Source organism: Pseudopodoces humilis, chromosome 2 (assembly GCF_049639895.1).
Source record: "Pseudopodoces humilis isolate 2021_Gansu_Grassland_sample_001 chromosome 2, ASM4963989v1, whole genome shotgun sequence".
Classification (NCBI taxonomy): domain Eukaryota; kingdom Metazoa; phylum Chordata; class Aves; order Passeriformes; family Paridae; genus Pseudopodoces; species Pseudopodoces humilis.
Window position 1 is genome coordinate 81,048,260 of NC_142201.1, and position 22,042 is coordinate 81,070,301.

The window sequence follows — 22,042 nt, forward strand, 5'->3', positions numbered from 1 at the left end:
ACAAAACCATGAAATAAGCAAACTAATGAGACAGCAATATAATCTTTGCCTGAAAGACCAGTGAATATTTTTTGGATGAGGAAGAACTGACAAAGTATATCTTTTTGTTTCCAATTCTGTAAAATGGGTAAATTAATTCCAGAGGTGGCAGAGAGCAGGATCCCCCAAATGGTGGTCTGGCAGCCAACAGGAGACATGGTGACAGTAGTAAATAATGACTCTTGTAGTGTAACTACTTACAAGTTTCAGCAAGTCTGAATTCTTTCAAAAACACCTCTGTTCAAGGACCCTTCTTGACAGCCTACAAATGTAAGAATAACTCATGCTGAGGGGAAAGCTCCAGTTCCACAAGGAGACATGGAACTGAAGAGATCCCATGAAATGGAAACTGCAGTGTTCCCAAGAGGAATGGCAACATTTTGAACCCAAAACCATTCAAAAAATACAACCTTCCTTTTTTTGAAAGGGACATGAAGAACTGAAAAACAGGAGAAACCTCACTGGACCATGGCACTTGCTCAGTTTCAATGTACCTTGTAAGTCTGAAATCCTGCTGGTCTACATTTGAGCTTTCCTTGTAGATAAAAGCAGTCAGATTATGGCTGGAACTCGTGTTCCAGCTGCCAAGAAGATCATAGAATGCTCTAGAGAAGATGAATCACTGACAGTCAGGATGAGATTGCTGGCCATGCCTTTCCTGGACTGGAAAACATTCAGTCCTGATGTGACCTGCTGATCTGCTTCCAAATCTCCTTCAGGCTCTCAGCTGAAAGTTAGATGAGTCACATGGATCAGTGGAAGAATCTGTGAGATCTGACAACCAGCCAAGCAGACTGACCTCAGGAGTCTCTTCCTATCACAGCAGTTTGGAAGATCTCTCTGCAGGGCCAGCATCAATTCTTGCTGCAAAGTTATGAATATTCAAGTGTCTTAAAAGGGAGCTTCAGAAATCCTTGTTCAAATACTCACTTTACAAACATTTTTTCTATTAAAAGGCATCATGCACCTATAGACAGCAAGTATGTGAGTATTAATTGGGACTGCATTCATATCAGATGTCACGTATTAAACAGAACAGGAGGTTCAACAAAAGCATGCCTCATTAAAAATGATTCCTCCAAAGGAATTAATTAATTTTGGTTTCTTATTGGGAAATATAGTGTTTCAAATTAAACACAATTTTTCAAAATCTGTTTTCATTTTAAAGCATTATGATAGGGGAAGAATGGCCAGCATAATTCACTTCATCAAGTATTTCTGTGTTTGCTGACAGGGGACCACTTGGACACCATACACAAGGGATGAAGCAGGCAGTTTCTGCAGACATCAACAAAGAAATTGCAAAGATTGAAGGGCAGCATAGTATTGCAGTGAAAGGGTGATAAGGCAGTGACCTAAGGTACATGACACATATTTAAGATGTTCCAAACCACATCTTCCCAACTGTGATAATTAGATAATATTAGATTACCTCTCCTAATTTAGGTGTCTAAAGTTAGGTATCTAAATTTAGGTTGATCATCTTAGTCTTCCTTCACAGACAGTCTGAAGAAAGAGGCATCTCCAGAGATGTTATCTGCTTCTATTTTTCACTTAGACTAGTTGAAAGAAGTTGCTACTGGATATGCCCTTTCTCTCCATGGTCTGAGAGGGCAGTCAGAGTTGTCCAGCTGGGCAATACACAGCTGGGCACTACACAGCCAACTTTTAGATATGTAAAAGTAGTGGAAGAAATCCCATTCTGTGCTGCATTTTATTGTCCGGATTCCAATACATGTTGCAGCTCTTGGGACACCCTTTCCCCTTGCAGTAATAAGTATTTTCCACCTTCTCACATAAGCTGGACTTTTTCTTAGCATATTAAAGGACTTCTGTGCTCCAGTCCCAAGTTGGCTACATTCTACTTTTGGGTGCTACCCAAACATTCTTTGTAGAGCACACTGAATTCCTTCGGGATGAAAGGAATTACACAAATATTGAGATGCTGTGCTGTGGGGGAGGGACAGTAGAACTGATTCATCATGTTGATACTCACAAAGATCTTACTGCACATGGCTCCAGCAGCTGGTTTGTTCAGACTCCTTGCTAAGTTTATCCTTAGCCTGCTCTGGTCACCCTCGGATGGAGCACTGCACACAGCCACCAAAGTACCACTAGGAAAGGGCAGCAAGATTAACCGGTAAATTTCTAAGACAAATCACTAAGTCAGCTGCCCAGTTGTGTTTCATTTCAGTGACTTTGGGTAGCACAAGTTCTTTAAATTTCTATCAAAACTTCAGTAAGGTGAGTAGCCCTTGAGGACTAAGATCATGATCTGAGATTCCCATCTTTAACTGTGAATCCAAAACACTTGATTCTTTCATTTGAAGCATCCAGTCATCAGGTCTTACCATGGCAGTTTGTGGTCTTTATGAATGAAAACTTTAGTTTTCACATTATGCAAGGGCTCACATAAGCACAATAATGGAGTTCATCCTTTAAAAAGCTCAGTAGATGTATTGCAGTGGAAAAGAAAACAATCTTCAAAAAATACCTTAGTGAGAAGAGCCTTCACTGCAGCACTGTCCTGTCATACTGAGGGGCAGAAAGAGAAATGAAGTGTGTATGGGCTATCATACTGCTTTTGTGCTCTGCTTAATAAACAGGGATCAAAGATGAATGTGGAAGTAACTTGTGCACTGTCCCTTGCTGCACACCACAAATGTGAAGTGAGGAAGGAATTCACAGAGCTGGTCAGATGGACATTAATACTGGCTGATATCATTGATTTTGTTCAGCAAGTCAGTAATGTTACTTCCTCAGTGATACAAATAAATAATAATAAAGATTTGCTAGTTATTTGCTGTGAGATATTAGCAGATGTTCTGGATGCCGTATCATCTCCCTCATACCCATGTTTTCCTTACACATCCAAATGATGAATAAGAGGAACATCCATTAGTAAGCTGATGTTGAACCATACTGGGTTGCTCAGAGTCCTTTACCCTTACCCTGAATGTTACCAGGGATGGGGCATCCAGTGCCTTGCTGGACAACCTGTGTCAGTCTTTAATCACCCTCGCTGTAAAAAATATTTTCCTTATATCTACTTTGAATTGACCCTCTTTCAGTTTAAAACCATTACCCCTTATCCTGATGCTTCAGGCCTTACTAAAAACTCTGTCCCCTTTGTGGTCCTTTTCTAAAAGCAAACACAGAGAATGAGAAGCAACTGTTAGAGCCAGCCCTTGTCCCTTTTTGAGACAGGGGGATTTATCAAACAAGAGATTCTCATGATGGAAAAATAAAGGAGCACAATGCATGTGCTTATCATTGTCTCCTTACTGACAGATATACTTGAAGTGGAAAATAATAAAAAATTCAAGGCCCTTCTAGGAGAGTGTGACTGCTCACACTGTGAGTGCCATGAAAAGACCTTTTCATGACAGAAGCCACAGTTCTCAAATGGAGTATGTTTTGTCCAGTATCAGTTTCTACACTAAAGCAGGGGTGTTCTACCTCAGATTTCAGTGGCAAAGGAGAAAAGTCTGAATAGAAGATATGTAAGGTGATGCTACCTCTAACAAAGTGCAGCTATTTAAAGCCCCTGCACCTGCCTGCAGCCCAGAGGTTGCTGATAGTTGCATTACTCATTCCCTGAGTTTGTCTCACTGCCCTATCACATTTATGTGAGAAATGAGTACTTATGACCCTTTTAGATTTTATTTGCAAAGCTTTAATGCAGCCCAGAATCATACAAACTGCTGAATGTGTATCCATATGGACCAGCCTGAATATTACCCAATTTATTAACCGCACGCTTCTCCTTTAAAATGCTGGAAAACAGTGGACAATTATGGAAAGTTTACAATTACTTCCTGCCTTTTCACTCTACAGACCACTAGCTGTCATTGCGTGCTGGTTTCCTGCTAAACAACTCAATGGAGAAAAACATTTCCAAGACACAGAAATTTGACTGTGAAATCACAACATGAACCACTCAGCCCCACTGTGAAACACTCACTCCATGGGATCCCATAAGCAGATTTTTTTCTCATCTCTTGGCCACTTACAGTTGAAGTGGGCCCCTGGTTGTGTCCCTTTAACTGATGTCCTCTTTGCAGTCATATTTGCTGTAATGCAGTGTGGCAGCTGCAACACCAAGAGCGTCTCCTTTGCTTTGAGAAGCTCCTCCGCAAATACATCACTGAAAATTTCTCATACCAAAAGCCCAAAGATTCATGTACATATAGGTATATAATAACACATATTAAGAAGCCACTTGAATTATGAATACAGTTTAACCCTGGTGACTCCACATTTCTCAGTGTCTGGACTTTGGGATGTGTTCCTGTTTGCTGTTTGCTGTTACTGTACTGCATTTCTGTCATGATGCTTTTATTTCTGTATTAGAGTCATTAGCTACATTGTCTTGGTAAAAGGTGTATATCTTGTCCTATGTTGTATAAATATATCCATTTTAAATTGCCCTTTAACTTGCAGGTATGGCATAAATTGTCTGATCCAGTTTGAAGATTTTGCCAATGCTAATGCTTTTCGTCTCCTCAATAAATACCGTGACAGATACTGTACATTCAATGATGATATTCAGGGTAAGTACTGTTAGGAAAATCAAATTTAACCTTCACCTTGTCATGAGAAGTTGTGGTTAATATCACATGTTTATTATGCAGTAGTCAGATGTCTGGCGAATTTTAGAGTTTACACAGAAGCATTTAAAAATATAAACAAAAGCTCAGCCATCTGAGTTGAAAAGTGAGTCTCCATTGTTTTTAGGAACTTAGCTGTTCATTACAGAAACATTCAAGGGAGAAAATGGATCACATGCTTTAGATTATGCAGGTAACTTAGAGAGTTTCATTAATTTTCTATAATTTAGCTAAAACAATGATGACGTTTTAACAGTTATGCAAGGCTTTCCGTTTTCATGAGCCAGGTGGTCATTAGCTGATCCTGGCATTTTCCCTCTATTGTTACACTCTTTATTACATGCACAAAAATAAACATAAACCAGCTTCTTTCCTCTCTGTGGATGCTAACTCTGCAGTAATCTGAGAACAGATCTGTTCTCCCCTAGCGTGGTTAACATAACTCTTCCAGCGTCAAAAAGAAGTGACAGCAGCAAAGCTGGGGTTATAACAAGCAAGTCTCCAGGCCCTGAGAGGCTCAGCAGTCAGCAGGATTGCTCAATGCCCAGAGGGATGCAGTCTGCATCCCAGTCTGATGCTGACTTTGCTTTAAACCTTTGGAAGGGCTGTTAGCCCATGTGACAGGGACGGGATCTTCCCAAATGTCTACAAAAAATCACTTCTCCTCTGAGTCCCTTCATCTTTTCTTTTGTCTAGTCCTGCTTGAAACATGCAGAAATTTCCAATGTTTGGTTTAATTATTTGCAGCCAGTTGGGCTCATCCTCACTTGTACTTGAAAGGGACTGAAAGAAACATCAGTGTTATTTTTCACACAATGCTGGTTCTTTTGTGAGCAAACTTTCCAGTGCTGTTTCTGCATCTGCTGCTTATCTAACAATATTTGGCAATGTGTATAGCAGCTTCTTCCTATCTGACACAAGGAGTAAGATCCTGGTTTGGGGAAATATGGTTGGTGTAGTGGAATGCATGGACCTGCTCAAAGACATTTTCATGATGAGGGTTTAGAAGCAGAGAAGCTAAAGACATTTCAGGGAAGGGCAGATGGATACTCCTGTACAAAAAAACTTATCTTTGCCACCCCCAAAAACTTCAGTGGAGAGAGAAGCACAGAAAAAGAGAACCAGGAGATAAGTTTTTGAATTGAAATATTGAATGGGGGAACCAAGCACTCAGACTTTTCTGAAAATGAGCAGATAACGGCCATAATAAGGCTCCCTCTGAAAGTGGAAGGGGACTCAGCAGTCAAAAAGAGGCCAGGTGATGTGGCAGATCACATATCAGGGGCCTGGATGTAGGTTTTCTTGGCAGAACTGGAGTGCATGGCAAAGGTTTCTTGGTGAATTGGAAAGGTTTCTTTGATAATAGAGAGAAGAAAAAAAGACTGTTAAAGCTAAACTGCAGATTCTGAGTGGGAAGCATGAGACTATTTTTTATAGTTTTCTTTTGGCCATAGGTCATAGCTGAATGCCTCAGACAGTTTCTGGTAATGACTGCCCTAGAGCAGCAAACCACATCCAGGAGGATGCTGTAAAACAGTATTGTCATAAAACAGACCTTATCTGATTCTCTCCAGTTAGATGCATGTCACCGTGCATGGGAGATGTCAAGTCTCCTGAAAATTCTTTCAAGTCCTGCCTTTTGAAAGAGTAGGATTTTACCTCTTTGTAGTAAAACATGGTTATATTCTCAAATAAAACATTTGCTGGCACTGGTTTCTCACTAGCAGATAAGTAAAGAAATCCTGCTGAGCTTTTGCATAACAAGCAATGAGTCAAAGGAAGCAAGCACCTTTTTTATGGAGCTGTCCAAAAGGAAAGGGAAATCCAAGCCTGTAGTGTTGTAGTCAGAAATGAGTTTTGAGGACCTTTGGAATGCTGAAGTAATGTGGATCTACTCAGTTAACTCTATCTTGGAGTCATGTCAGAGATAAAGGAGTTGAATCTGGGATGAGTAGTTATGTCCCTCTGTATCCTCAGATGATAGGAGAAAGGTAGGAAGTGGTATTTTTTCACTTACTCCCTCCTGTTCTTTGGGTTTACCTTAGACTATCTCTTTTCTAACATGCTGATGCTTCATGACTTACCTACTTTAAAAAGTGTTAGAGTTCAATGTAATCATTAAATGATTAATGAGAATTATACAAAGCCTTATTTAAGCATACCGGATCAATTTTACTCAAACGAGTCAGGAACAGACCTTCTGAAGTCTGAATTTTTCTAGCTTCTGAGATGGCAATGTTTTAAGTATGTTGAAATAAAAACACTTCTTAGGCACAGACAGTGCAAGGTAGATCAAGCCTGAGCTATACTAATTTAAACTCATTGACCATTGGTTAGTGGGACTCTGGATACAGTGTGCCTACACATACACACCCAGATGAGATGAGGGGAAAAGGTATAAGTTGCTTCCCTTAAGATCCTTTAGGCATCCCTGTTGTTGCCCTAGGGCCTACATAAAATGAAAAACTGTTTAAAATATTATTATCTACTTTTTCTTCCCCCCCCCCCCAAATTACTGTATTTCTAAATGCATCCTAACCCCAGAGAATGAAGGTCACTCAGACCCCTTCCAGTTGGAGCCAGCCTGCTGATGCTGAGTGGGATGCCAGCCAGGTACCACCAACAGGGACGAGGTGACTGCTCATTCTGAAAGCCATTAGCCTGGGAGCTCTCAGGAGCTGGCTTACAGTGCCCGTTGCTTATTCTGAAAGCCATCAGCCTGGGATTTAGGCAGGAGCTGGCTCACAGTACCCGCGTGTGGGAGCTCCCTTTGAGGGAGTGCTTCTCCTTCCTCTACGGGGGTGATGACATCAGTCCTTTCCCAGCTCTGTCTGGGTTCATGCAAGGGGCAACAGCTTCAATTACAGCTCTGAGGGAGAAAATTGATTGTCACTTCTTCCTTTTTCCCAGTAAAGTACCAGGGCAGGCTCTGAAGCACATAAGATTAGAGGTACATGAGAATGCTTTAGCTCCTGCTCTTTCTCTTCCTCCTCTATCTTGGCTCCACTTAATTCTTCACAGTGATAAACAGAAAGTAGAAAACTTTAAAGTCTTACGAAGTGGTCAAGTCTGGTGAATCCTCGAAGCAGGCATCTCTGGATTCCTGCTTCATACAAGAAATGACATAAAGCCATTGAAGACATTATTTTGGAAGGGGCCTCTGGACATCAGCCAGCCCTCACTCAGGGTGATTTCAGACTTAGATCCAAGTTTTATATTAGTTCAGATTCCTCAGAGCCTTGTCCAGCCAAATACTTTGCAGTATATACGAGGATGGGTATCCACAATCTCTTCGTGCTACCTGTTCCAATGTTTTTTCATCTTCCTTGTGCATTTTTTTCCCGAATATCTAACTGGAATTTTGCTAATTGTTCATTGCCCCTCATATTTTTTTTCTACACCTCTGAGAAGAATCTGGCCTCTTTACAAATACTCCAGCCAGTGCTTGTAAACAAAATTAGATGCCTTCTTAGTCTTCTCCAGCCCTTTCAAATCCAAGCTCCTCAGTCCTTTTTGTATACCATGGTCATATTTGTATCCCTCCTCTGGACTTCTTCCAGTTTGTCATTGTGCTGAAAACCACAAATGGGACATGCTTGCCTAGGGATGACCTCAAAAGTACTGAAACAGAAAATATTAACACTTTTTTTGACCTATTGTTGACACAGTGTAGCAGGCTATTGGCTTTCTGTGCCACAAGGGCTTATTGCTGGCTCATCTTCCACTTGCTGTCTACCACGACCCCAAAATTTTCTTCTGCAAAGCTGCAGGACTTGACATTTGCCTTTGCTGACTCTCACGAGGTTTTCTTGAGCCCATTTCTCCAGCCTGGTGAGATCCCTGAATAACTGTCGTACTACCACTGTATCAGTCACTATCCCAAATTTGTAATCATCCATGAACTTTATGGAAGTGCATTCTGTTTTATAATCCAGATTATTATAAGAATTTAAATAGTATTGGCCTCTTTGTACCACTGACCACAAACCTTTAAGCCTACCAGCCCAGCCACTTCTTCACCCTTTTGTTCAGTCTGTACCTCTCCAGTTTGGCTACAAGGATGTTTTGGGAGATTATTTCAAAAGCCTCATGCAGATCAAGGAAAGCACCCAGTGTTCTAGTTCCATGATGAGAACTTTAGGCATGCAAAATTACAGCATCTCCATGAACTTCTGCCTATTTAGCAAGGGTTGTTCAAGAGACAAAGTCCATGAGACCTGATGAGATGCATCTTAGGATTCATCTGAGGTATGTGGCCAACAGCATTACAAAGACACTCTTTGAAAGGTTATGGTAACTGAGGAGATTCCTAATTCATGAATAAAAGACAAATGTCACAACTATCTTCAAGAAATGAAAGAAGAAAAATCCAGGGAATTTTAGCCCAGCTAGCTGAACCACAGTATCTGGGGATTGCAAAGTAAGTCTTCTGGAAGTGCACCTAGGAACATGGAGGTGAACAAGAGCAGTATGGATCTCCCAAGGTAAATCATAGCTGACCAACTTAGCTGCCTTTGAGATGTTTACTCAGTACTGAACAGCAGAAATAGTTCTGCAAATTCAGTCAGAATTGAAGAAAAAATGAGGAAATCTTTAATGTGTTAATTAATTGTGTTGGATCATGTCATTCCAAAATTTTTCACACATACAGGCAGGGCAAAGAGAACAGTGCACAAAAGCATAAAGCCTATTATCTAAAGTAGTCTGTGGGCAATGCTCAGGGTCCCCCCTTCCACAGAACACCTCTGAGTCTTTTCCAAGTCATTAAAGCAGTCATTCCCTATGGTTGTAGGATGTCTGACTGCTGATGGTTCTCAAAATATCTCTTGACCCACCAACCACCTTTTCTCATTATCCTAGCAGATAACCTTTCCATAACCTTCCCAAGACACTTCAGGAAGCAGTGCCTGGCCTGAAGTAACAGTGCTCCAGATCTCAGCTGAGGCATGATGTGTCACTGAGCTGACTCCAGTGCCACAAATCTGATCAGCTTCAAGTTGGAAATCAATCATGTGCAAATGAGGCCTGTTTCACAGGCACGTTTCCATGTGCTGTGAGAAGTAGGCAAAGTGAGAGTTCTTGGCTCAGCAGTGACTAATTTCAGCAGATTAAAATGGTACAGTATCTTACTTTGTTGTTTCAGCTGGCGTGGAAAATGCATCGGTAATTACCACAGGAAGCCAAGGAGGGGGAAGCACAAAAGGAAGGGAGTGCGGTGCGGAACGGTACCGCACTGTGGAACAAAGCAGGCAATGTCTTGCCAGGCAGCCCCTGAGCACCACGCTTTCCCTGGGGATTTACCCAGCCTGGAGATAGATGTGAAGGTGGTCTCAGTCCTGTAGAGGCTCACTATTAACAGTCCCTCTGGACCTGCTGTGCTCCACAGCAGAAGAGACTGCTGCATTTCCCCTTGGTGCTGTGTAAGGGCCAGCTCCTGGGTTTGTGTTGAATTCACGCACTGACTGCTACACAAGCCAGAGCAGAACAGTGTGGACTCCAGGCTGTAAATGGGCCTCAGTTTCTTTGGCTTATTAGTGCAGCACTCTAAAGGTCAGGCCATATCTTCTGTCACTTTCGGGAATTGTGATATTTGTTTCCCTTTCCTTTCCTGCTTTTCTTGTTTTCTGTTTTTCTCATCCACTGTATGCCATTGCCAACTTCTCCTCTGCTGTGAAGAACAGCACAGGTCACCTCTGTGTTAAGCTGTCTGTGATCTTTTAAGTCCAGGCTAAGGAGGCAAAATGAACAGAAGAAAGGGCTGTGCTCTGACCTGGTTTAGCTTGTTGGTATGCAGCAGCATGCACAGAGTCCCCAGTGCTACGATGGGGACGGGGATGCTTTCTTGCAGAGTGCTGGCAGCTGCCTGATGGCCTCTGCCCGTGTGTGTTCCTCAGGGGCTCGACCTGCGTTGGCACAGCTGTTGCAGGCTGGCACCGCACAGGCAGGAAGGAGGGCACTGCTGCTGTGGTCAGAACCCATTATTAAGGTTATGCACAGTATAGTCCAAGCACTTTACAGTGGAAGGATTAGAAGCAGGAACCTAGAGATGGCCTCATTAGGCTTCACCATTGTCAGGCAGCTCTTCTTCATGCCACCATCAATTCTGGGTCACCCTGAAGAGAGCAAGTTCCATCCTGTGCATCAATGCTTTGTATTTTATTCCTCTTCTTGTTGACTAACTCTGCACTGTTTCTAAGTTTATTTTTTTAATGTCTTACAGAGGCCCTCTGGGGGAAGGGTAACACTAGCCCTCAGCCATGGAGGGGAAGACCTTGAGCTACAAACATTTTGTCAGTTTTTTGCTCCAGCTTTGTTGTGTTTGACTTTTGAGTATGCATTTGGAGTGGATCTGGACAAGCTCCACTCTGCTTTCCAGTAATGGGCGGAACTGCTGCAGGGAATTAATGTGAACCAGAATTTGGAAAAGTCCTAGGCTTCCTCCTCATCCATAAATTTAGATATATTTCCCTGGCTGCCCTTTGCTGGAGCTGTTAAACTAGAGTTTGCTGTTCCCTGGGCCCTCATATTGGCATGGTTTTGACAGGGCAAAGTGTAAGTAGGCAGGTCAAGAGCAAAAAATAAAAGATCAGGCTGAATTTGGTCGTCTTTTCCACCAATGTACTGTGGAGAAGAGGGGCATCACTCACACAGGTGTTGTGTAAAGAAACAGGCTGTGGTGTAGCTGCACGTTCCCATTGCCGCTGCTATTGGAAAGATTCAGCATGGTGGTGATGCTCAAGTCAGCTCTCCTGAGGTGGGAGGACAGGTGACAGGACAGTGTCAGCATGAAAGGACTCCTACCCCCAAGCACCCCCATGGTCCTCACTTTCCCCCATGTCCCCTGCTTAGCCACTGGCTGCTGGCACCCACGGCACAGCCTTGACCTCGGCACCGGGCAGCGCTTTCCCCAGTGACTCGTGCAGTGCTTCCTGTGACTCCATGTGCAGAGTTGCTGGCCCCTCTGCATGCCCGCCCCTCTCTGAGGAAGGGTCAGGTTCCCGGGAATAGGAGTTTGCTGCAGCCTTTCCCATGCCATGCTGCAGAGCAGATCCTTTCCTCAGGTTATGCTCCAGTGTACCTCCACTGACATCTGCTGGGGCTTGTTCTCACTTGCAGTATTACTAGTGGAACATCAACCCCACAGGTTTTTCCTTAATATTTTACAATATTCTGAATATGCCTGAGTGTCAGAAATTGCTTCCTGCAGAGGTGGCCATGTTCCTGAGTGTGCCTTAGTTCTAAATATCTCTTTTGATACTGGTTCTGTTACTGTGGACTTCCCAGAGAGGTCCTGAGATCTGCTTGCTATTATGTGATATCACGTTTAGCACTTACTTTAAGTCTTGGATAGACAGGATGGTTTGCAAGCAGTTTCCTTTCTTCTCTCAGTACCCCTCCATATCTCACCTCAGATACAGACCAGCCAAGCTGGCTAATTACTTAGGAAAGCAGTTATCCACAATAGCAGCACTCATTCTCTTTGGAAAACAATAGACCAACATGTTGAAGGATGGCTGTTTTTTCTTGCCATGGTGAGGAGATCCTCACCCCAGTCTGACTTTGTGATTCTTTTAGAACCAATGCACAATGATTAGCCAATTTTTTACATGAAGCAGCTGTGAACTCTTCTCCACAGAGATACTCTTGTTCCATGCTCAGAAATTGTAATTATCAAAGAAAAATATTGAGCTAAGGCCAAGGTACAGTAACTTTATTACTTGAGTAATGGGGGTGAGATGCAATCTGAGAGACGTGGAGGGATTAGAAACACATTGGAACGAGAGGAAGATTAGGAGTGGCAGAGCTGAACAGACTCCTTCTGTTAGTCAAACTGCAGTACAAGTGCAGGAGATGAGTAATGGCACACCCAGTCCCACAGGTCTCTGCTCTGCAGACGGAATCCGTGCCCCCTTTCTTTCCATACGCACCACTTGTCAAATTCCTGCTAGTGACACCTTTAAAAAGTACCTCAAGTACCTCCCTCTGTTGATTCTCTCAAGAGCATTTCCCACTTAAATGGGTTTGCAAATACCAGCCATTTGTCCCATCAGACTTCCTGACAATCGCAGGGTATAAAGCAGTTTTGCCTGGGTCAGGACCAAGAGAAACAAGATATTTCTCCAGTTACATTTCAGTTTTTTCAATACTTTCCATGCATCTCTCACTGCTAATGCTGTGACCTGGCACTTACACCATCACACTGTAATGGTTTCATTTCTGGTCTTTTAACTTTGATCAGTTCCCCACTCCCACCACACAGGGATTTGGGGATTTCTGTGCAAAGTAAGCCTTGGAGTCAGTGTGTGAACATGTGTGAGTGTACACATAGATGTTCATATTCTACTGCATGTCACAAGCTTGGCATTGCTGGCAACTGGGGGACCCCAGTCTCTTCCCATTTCTTTGTAGTTCAGACTTACAGGGTGGAATCTCCTCCTGCACAGATTAGATGTCCATAACAGAAGTGCCTAAGTGTCTTCCAGTTACCTTGTCTCTCTAAAAAACATGTGGTAGTAGAGACTCTTCTAGGTTGCATTTCATTTGACTCAGTTCAGGTGGCTGCTTTAGCATGAGCATGAGCAGGATCATACACATTTGTTTAGAGTCCCATCTTCAGCATCTGTTGTGGCAGCATGCCAAGCAGTCCTGCCAATTATGGACTCATCATAACACAGAGAATGAGCATGGACTCGTTATGTGACACCCATAAAACACAAAATCTAAAACCTAGGCAGTTATCCAATGTTCTTTTAAATTTCTTGGATGTTCATTATCTTCCTCTGTAGTTTTCCTAGTCCAGTAGAATTTCACTAGGCAAATATACTACTCTAAAAAGAGTATTAAAAAGTAGATATTTAGTGCAGGAGGAGCAAGAGGAAATCCTTTGTACACCTCCTTCAGTTGTGTGACATGTTAATACTGAAGCAACAAGGCACTCAGTGGCTGGTTCCCTCCCCATCACCTCCCTTTTAAACTGACTGAACTCAGATGGTCTGGGTCAGGAAATGTAATGGTAAAAACTTTTCTGAGCTGATGAAGGGAATTCATCCTCGGTGCTGAAGTGTCTCAAGTGATCCATTGCAAGAAAGAAGCTGACAAAGCTATCAAACATCAGTCTAGTCTGTTTCGTGTTTAAGGCATGAATGCTTGCAGTGCCCTCATGAATTCATGGATGCCTCATCCCTGGAAGTGATCAAGGACAGGTTAGATGGGGCTTGGAACAACCTGATCTAGTGGAACATGTCCCTGTTCATGTCAGGGAAGTTGGAACTAGATGGTCTTTGAGGTCCCTTCCAACCCAAACCATCCTATGGTTCTGTGAAGTGATGCTGCCATTCTGTACCAGTGTGCCAGTGTGGACACCACGTCTGCTGCAGGAGGGTAGCTGCTGTCACCTCTGCTAAACCAGAATCACTCTCAAGGGAGGCTAATTATTAGCTTTTGGAGAACTAAACTCATATGAGTTACAATCACAAAATGTTTCACATTTTATACTGACAAATAGTTCTGGTCTGGCCTATAAAGATTTTCTTTGTCAGGGTAGTTTATATAGGTTCCCTTAACAAGGTAAGTCATGCCAATAAAATTAGTTCTTTGGCAGAGTACTTACATTAGATTTTCTGCTTGCTAGGAAATAATAAGAATATGAATCATTCCCCAGGGATATACTAGCAGATTCCTAGCTTGCCTGTGGCTTTTACACTAAAGAAAAAGAGCAGGTAAAGCTGAATTTGTTTTCTGGGTCCTTCAGAGAGAAGGCAGCTCCATCTGCTGGTGTCACTGCTTGTGGTCATCTGCTCAGCAGCTGCTGTTTCTCAGCCAGGCTGTTGCTGATGCCTTGCAGCACCCCAGGCCTAAGGAACCTGCAGGGAACCTCAGTGAAGCACTGGCTACTTGAAACCCTGAACCACTGGATGATTACATAGACAGCAAAATAGGAAATGCTGGAAATTGGGTGAAATCAGGTGTATTAGCCTAAAGGTGCCTGCCCCAGCCATGACCACCCCCACAAGACTCGTTACTTGTGGTCTCCCTGATTTCTCACGAAGCTTCTAAAGATGAGAATGAAGAGACCAGCACTACAACTGGGAACAGATCAAAACTAGGGCATATCCAAAGTGATATTCTTTCAAATGCTAAGGAATAAAACTAATTGACTTTATGATCCTTATGGGTCCCTTCCAATTTACATATTCTGTGATCAAACTTCCTGCTTCACTACCAGGTCCCCTTGCATCCAGCTTGCCCAGGTGAGCTGAGATACTTCCAGTGCCTGAATCCTTATTAGCTTGTGCCTTATTTGATTTATTTCCACCATATTCCTTCACCTGAGACAGGATATTAGATGAATGTTGCATGTGATTTATGTGTGAGTTATGTGGGGTAAAGGCAGGTTATTCAGTCTGGACGTTTGCCCCCCTTCATGCATGGAAAGCTGTAGATACCACAGTGGCTGTAACAGCAGGACTCTGCTCCATTTACTGCATTGTTTCTCACTAATCTGGGACCAACTCCTGTTCTCAATGACTCCTTAATGTTTAGCAGCAGGATGTGATGACTGTGAGTCAGGGTATCAAGGTGTTAGAGGAGTAAAAAAATGGTGATGCTGGGCTGTGAAGGCAAATAGGAGAAGAGGATGGTAATTCCATGATCACAGAGGAGTTTTTGACAAGGGGACCCAAGTTCAAACCACTGCTCTGCTACAGGGATCTAATGTGACCTTAGAGAAGTCAGGTGCATCTTAAACCCTTGCAAGTTAGGTATAAACTTTTCCTGGAATTCAAGGATTTGGTATCCATTTTACTCTACATGGAGGAAAATTTGTGTTCTCCAGCCTTGCAGGAGAATTTGAATGTTAATATTTCAGCATAGGGAAGGCACTCTGATCCTTCAGTGACAGAATCTAAGAGAATGATTCCTACCACGAGGTTTCTAACAGTGTATCTGCAAGGTAGACAGTGCATTTGCCAGGATGTCCATCTCATGGTGTTCCTCTCTTTCAGGCACAGCATCTGTTGCAGTCGCTGGCATCTTTGCAGCCTTAAGGATCACAAAGAACAAGCTCTCTGACCAGAAGTTTGTTTTCCTGGGAGCTGGAGAGGTAGGAATGTTCCTGAGCTTGTACCTTATTATGCTCCATCTTCTAATTTAGAGAGAAAAAAGTCAACTATGAAACTTCATGCAAGGCTTGGTTTCATGAGGACGAAGCACAGAAGCAGGTTCCTTGTCCCTGGGCAGGATTGGGTCCTACAGGTGGATCTTGCTGCTGTGTGGAAGTTACCAACAGTCTTTCAGTGATTTCTTGGTCCACAGGTCCTTGGCAGACTCCATGGATACTAGAAGACTGCCCACGTGTCAGTGGGGCTTTAAGTACCTCTAGGGAAGTCCCTTATGAGGCAGGAATATTAAGGAGGCTGGTTTGAGTTCATAGGGTTGATGTCTAGTGTAAACAATAATTTCTTTAGCAGCAGAGTCCAAAGGACTCAGACTCAAAGAACTGTAAGAACACAACCTTTCTGTCTGGAGTCAGTCATAGTGCTCCGTGGCAGAAGCCAGGTTGCCTGTGTGGTGCCTTGCTCAAAGATAGAGGAAGAACCCTCCAAAGCCTGGTCCATGGACTAAAGGTGTTGGTCCAGGACTTCTCTCAGCTCTCACCCACCTGTGAGACTTTGGGAAGGTCTCTTACTATTTGTCTATCCCTCACTGAGACAAAGATTGCTCTCTCTCTCTCCACCCCTGCTAGCAGACATGTCTGTGCTGATCACCATATCTGTGGCACAGCGTCCCCCTCCTGCCTTGTTAGTCCCCATCTGGGCAGGAGGGCCAGGCATGGCTGTAGGACCAAACACACAGCATGTCCAGAACTGCTTTCCCATGTAGGAATGGGAGAAGACTTTCCTCATGGCCATATTTCAGATGCAGCAGTCTCACTTGGCTTTGAGTTCCTCTGTACTGACATTGCCACCAGCACTTTTTAAGTGTCTGCCTCTTTTCCTCCCCTGCAGCAGCTGGTTTAAATTACGGAGACAACATCTGCTTCTTCAGCCTCACCTGCAATCGGCTCTGCTGAATGATTGTTAGGGTTTTTATTTATTGTAGCACTTACAATGCTAAAATCAGCCCTATGCCTTGGCATTGCACAACCCTTGGAGCAGAAAGTCTCCCTGCTTTGTGCAGTGCTGGGGGATGACCCAGCCCACCTCTCATATGCAATCTTCCTCCAAAAGATAATGATATCCCAATGAAGTGTTTATATACTGTGTTTCAGGCTGCATTGGGCATAGCTCATCTCATCCTCATGGCCATGGAAAAGGAAGGAGTTTCACGAGAGGATGCCATAAAAAAAATTTGGATGGTGGACTCCAAGGGACTGCTTGTGAAGGTGAATTTGTCTCCAGAACTGGAGACTCCAGCTCCACTCACCTGCCATCCATTGCCAGCTAGAGAGGCCAGAGGCAGATACCTTGGACCCCTGTTCAGCCCTGAAGTAAAGGCTGCAGTTTTATTGTTGTCAGCATTGCTGCTCCTGCTTTCAGAGGACTGGGTCTCATGGTGACAAGTGTGCCAGCAGCACTGGCTGCCCTAAAGATGACACTTTGGGCTGGGCCTCTCAGTTGGAAGCATACCCTGCTGGCCATGGCCTCAAGCAGTGCTGGAAGTCTTGCCCGTCATATGGGGTGTTACCACAGCAAAATTGTGTCCTGCTCAGTGGCCCAGCTTGGCCTAGCTCCATTCTGCACTCCCTGTGCCCCCAGGGCCTCTGCCCTTGTCCCTTCTCAGACTGGAGGACACTTGTGCTTTATGTACAAATGAATGGCAACCAGGTTCTTCCTCCACACAGTCAGTGTACTTCAGTGGGTGAGAGGAGCAGAGGCCAGCCCAGTGTGACATTACACCAGCCACTCATTGCCCGACTGGCTGATGCTGGGGTCCTGCTATGTGGAATCTGCTTTAGGTAGAGGGCTGAGAGATGAAATGAAATGAAGATGAGTTACTGTGTTATGTGTCCACCTTTTCCCAACAGACCAAAATTTGACTCCTTTTTCCTTACAGGGCAGGAGCCACCTGAACCATGAGAAAGAAATATTTGCCCAGGACCACCCCAGTGTGGACACACTGGAAGAGGTTGTGCAGAAAGTGAAGCCTACAGCAATTATAGGTGGAGTTCACCTAATATGACCTATTTATGTCAATTCAATTCTAAGGAGAGTTTCTGTCTGTCTTCTAGAGTCTCCTTTTGTTCTCCTAGTCAAAACAAAATGAGCTTTTTTCACCCCTATTTTGTTGGTTGAGTTCTCCATATTCTTTTTTCATTAACTATGGGGCACAGGAGCTGTAGGAGTTCTTTCAGAGCTGTAGAGGGAGGTGCTGGAGGAGGCAGGATCTGGGGCTCTCAAGCAACAAACTTGGCCCTGTCAAGCTGGGCAGGACGAGGATGACAACAGGCACCTCAGGAAGGCCTTTGGGAGTCAGAGTGCTACAGTCAGGTTGTCCAAAACACTGGTGCCCACTCTGCCTGGAGGAGCAGAGGGCTTTATTTTGAGACGGGCTTTTAATCTCATTGTCATATGAGAAAGCAACATTGCCACCTGCATCTCCAGGGTTCCCTCCCACAGTTCATTCACCAATCCCAGAGGGACCAGCCCAAAGCACTGGAGTTGGACAGTGGGAAAGCACCGCCTCACTCTGCCGTTGCTGTTCCAGGTGTTGCAGCTGTTGCAGGAGCTTTCACTGAGAAGCTGCTGAAGGACATGGCAGCCTTCAATGAGAGGCCCATCGTGTTCGCCCTGAGCAATCCTACAAGCAAAGCGGAGTGCACAGCAGAGCAGTGCTACCGCCTCACCCAGGTACCGCTCGGCACAGGGCGCTCGGGGCCTGGCTGTAGCCAGGACACCCCAGTGAGGCATGCTGGCAGACAAGCGACAGCCTGCGTAAATTGAAATAACAGGCATTGGAGCTGGTCGTAAAGAAAAGCTTCCACGCTCTCCGGAGGGTCAGGAGGTGGGGCCAAGATTGCTCGTGCAGTCTCTGTCCTTGCAAGTTTTCAAGACTGGACTGGGTAAAGCCCTGAGCAACCTGGTCTGATTCCATAGCTGACCTTGCTGTGAGCAAGAATCCCTACCAGCCTGAATTACTCAGTGATCTTCTAAAGAAAGTGCTTGCCTCCTTCACCCACAGCTGTCTGAGATGTCCCATCCTGTCTTCTCCGGTTTCTGTCCCCTGTGTTATGCCACCCTAGTTGTTTGTGTAACTGTTTCATCACCCAGCTTAGACCCAGTGTCACTGAATTACAGTCATGTGGATTGACTTGGATTGAGAGAGGAGCCCTTGTCTCACTCCTTCCTTTGCCTTCCCCACCACCTGCCCACGGCCAGAACAGTCACACAGCCACAGACCTTTATCCCACATGAGTCTCCACACTCCCTATATGGTTGATAGAAAGAGTCCTCAGCAAAATCAGAACACTGTCAGTACAAACACACGCTCAGTGCTTGGAGGCCCTTTCCATGGCCCTGATCATGGCTCTGGGGAGGTGGGTCCTCCTAAAGTGTCAGCTGGAGGTGGTTCTGGTGGAGATACCTCTGCTGATTGAGGTTTGGCAACTTTGTCACCAGCATCCCCTGAGCACAGATCATGATGAGCAGCAGAAATCCAAGACTCCTCTTCCGAATCTGAATCCTTTTTTCTCTCTCTTTGATCAGGGCCGGGGAATATTTGCAAGTGGGAGTCCATTCCCAAAGGTAACCCTGCCCAGTGGACAGACCTTCTTCCCTGGTCAAGGAAACAACGCCTACGTCTTTCCAGGAGTAGCACTGGGAGTCACTACCTGCGGGATCCGGCACATCTCTGATGAAATCTTCCTCATCACAGCAGAGGTTTCCAACTGACATTTAACTGATACTGTAAAAAGATTATAAGAGGCACACCTGTTGACTTCAGGTGTTCTAAAGAATCTGGCCCAGGACAATGCATGGAGGGGAAATGGCTCAGCCTCAGCAAAAAGCTGCAGCTTTCTCCTGGCTCAGGGAAAGCTCATGCTTCCATTACACCTACAGAGGTGCAGGAGTCATGACAGGGTTCTCCTTCTCCACAACTGCTGCCCTAACACAGCACTTCCCCACTCTGGCTCCAGTCTGAAGTCTGTGATGAAATTTGTGTTTGAACAGGTCACAAGTTCCCACTCAGGACCAGTCCCAGCCCCGATGCTGCTGAGGTTTCAGCCTCATACCATGTAACGTGAGGGAATGTGGGATGTGCTTGAGATCATCTCTATAAACTACCATCCTCTTCTTTCTAGACTATTGCTGCTGAGGTGACAGAGCAGAATCTTGCAGAAGGAAGACTCTATCCCCCCTTGGGCAACATCAGAGAAGTGTCTCTCAAAATTGCTGTGAAAGTGAGTATTTCCATTCTTATCTCCACTTTTCACGGTAAGGAGGGCAGAAAATGCTCCGGAATCATTTTTGGTACGTGTTTTTTAAATTCAATTTATTCTAAAGTCTAAAGCAGTTATTCTCAGGAATTATTCTGGCCATACTTGCTGCTCTTTGATTTTTTCCATCATAAAAACCCATATGTGAAAAATACATTCTTATTCTGGGTGCCTCACAGCTCACAAAGCTCTGCTTTATTGCTTGAAGCTGTGAGTCTTCAGCACTTCAAAAAGTGAGATTTAGAGTCAAATTCAAACATGATTCAAATTGCCAAAAGATTTTAGGTTCCAAATTGCTATTTTGAAACCTTTTCTCCTGTATTTAGTAGGGACCTAAGTATATAAATAAATATTATTCCAGATCTGGACTTGTCTAATTATGGGTTTGGTTCCCTGTATACATCAGATATGTAATTCAGAGACACACACTGAGAATCTCCTTGGCCTGCTCAGAGCTGCTGATGGATGCAGAGCATAGCCAAGGAGCTTACAGGTGTGAGCAGAGCTGGCCAAAGGGCTGCTCTCCTTCTTCACCTGCACACCCCAACCATTCTGCCAGGCCAGAGGGGTGCATTTCTCACCAGCCACTGCTTGCAGGCAGCTTGCATTCCCTCACCCAACTGAGGGTGAAGTCCAGTTGGCTCACAAAGAGAAAAAAGAAAAAACCACACAATTCTGAGAGGAGGAAAGAGGGAAAACACAGACAGGGCCAAACTGCAGTTGGTTTCAACTTCATAACGTGCCAGCATTGTTTCAACAGCTCATTTTGCTTATCTTTTTTGCAGATTGCTGACTGGGCCTACAAACATGGCTTTGCTTCTTGGTACCCTGAGCCAGCAGACAAGGAAACCTTTGTGAAACAGCTCATGTACAGCTCTGACTACGATTCATTTGTTCTTGATGACTATGGGTGGCCCCCCACAGCCATGCAAACACAAATTATATAATGTTTTGTGAGAATTGTTCTCTCTTTTTTGCCATCGGTTCCTGTGGCCTGTGTCATATATTGCTGATATAACACACCTCCAGGCTTGCAGAATGATAAAAGTAAATGAGTCCAAGTAGTTTTTTAGTTGCCACTGATTTTTGTTTGGGGGAGCATGTCAGAAGGGAATAAAATGGAGTCCAGGGTGGGCAGTGGGTACTCCAAGGAGAGAGACAGACTGCAACCCATCCCAGTCAGTCAGCACTGCTGATTGCTGACTGCTTAACATACTGCCTGCTCTCAGCTGCCTTGGGATAAGCTACCTGGGCCACCTCAGAAACACAGAATCCCATTGATACTGGGAATGCCCACAGGAAGCTTGAATCCACGTGGCCGTCCCTCACACATGACAGCCATGCTTTGCCTGTGGCTCTGTGGATGTAGTGGGAAGTGTGTGCATTCCCCTGGGAGAATTGCACACTTGGGAAACATTACTCTTTTCTGCTCCTGAAGTCCCTGATGTTGGGGAGTCTCAACCAACCCAAACTGGTGCATGGGTCACACAGCCTGGCACTATCATCTGCCACACCCCATAGAAACAAACCCCAAAACCTTCCTCAACCCTGTGAGGACAACAGACCCTCTCCCCATCTCAGTTCATTTGGCCCTTCAAGAGAACAAGAGTGAAGGGATGCATCGGGGACAGCCAAGCCAGAGACCAGGACACCCCCAAAACCACATACAGCCATCCATCCCATTGGTGCAGCTCCTGATGGACACTGCTAAGGGCTCCCCTGGGAGTCCCTGTGTCATGGAGTTCCAGGGAGGCCTCCCCCAGCCTTGTGACAATTGTCATGCCTCGCTGAATATTATCCCAGCAGGATGGGTGCTCCGGACCAGAACTGGGAAAGAACAGAGGGGTTGCTCCCCCCCTGCACTGGTGGGGCTGAAGGGAAGGTGGGGCCTCGGGGGAGCAGAGCAAGTTGGGTGGGAGCCTTTTATGGGAGCATTATGCCTGCCCTGAGAGTTCCTTGC

General features: G+C 44.7%; 1 protein-coding gene across 3 annotated transcripts in view; it reads left to right on the forward strand.

Annotated features, from left to right (window-relative positions):
- ME3 (malic enzyme 3) overlaps positions 1–21,149 on the forward strand; it is a 117,770-nt gene extending 96,621 nt beyond the window's left edge. For all 3 annotated transcript variants that reach the window (XM_014253246.2, XM_088051983.1, XM_088051984.1), the window contains 8 exons: positions 4,483–4,592; positions 15,653–15,750; positions 16,918–17,031; positions 17,703–17,808; positions 18,354–18,496; positions 19,352–19,525; positions 19,948–20,046; positions 20,868–21,149. In XM_014253246.2, the coding sequence (XP_014108721.2) occupies positions 4,483–4,592; positions 15,653–15,750; positions 16,918–17,031; positions 17,703–17,808; positions 18,354–18,496; positions 19,352–19,525; positions 19,948–20,046; positions 20,868–21,029 (1,006 nt within the window). In that variant the 3' untranslated portion in view covers positions 21,030–21,149. The remainder of the gene's footprint in view (positions 1–4,482; positions 4,593–15,652; positions 15,751–16,917; positions 17,032–17,702; positions 17,809–18,353; positions 18,497–19,351; positions 19,526–19,947; positions 20,047–20,867) is intronic.
- The last annotated feature ends 893 nt before the right edge of the window (positions 21,150–22,042 follow it).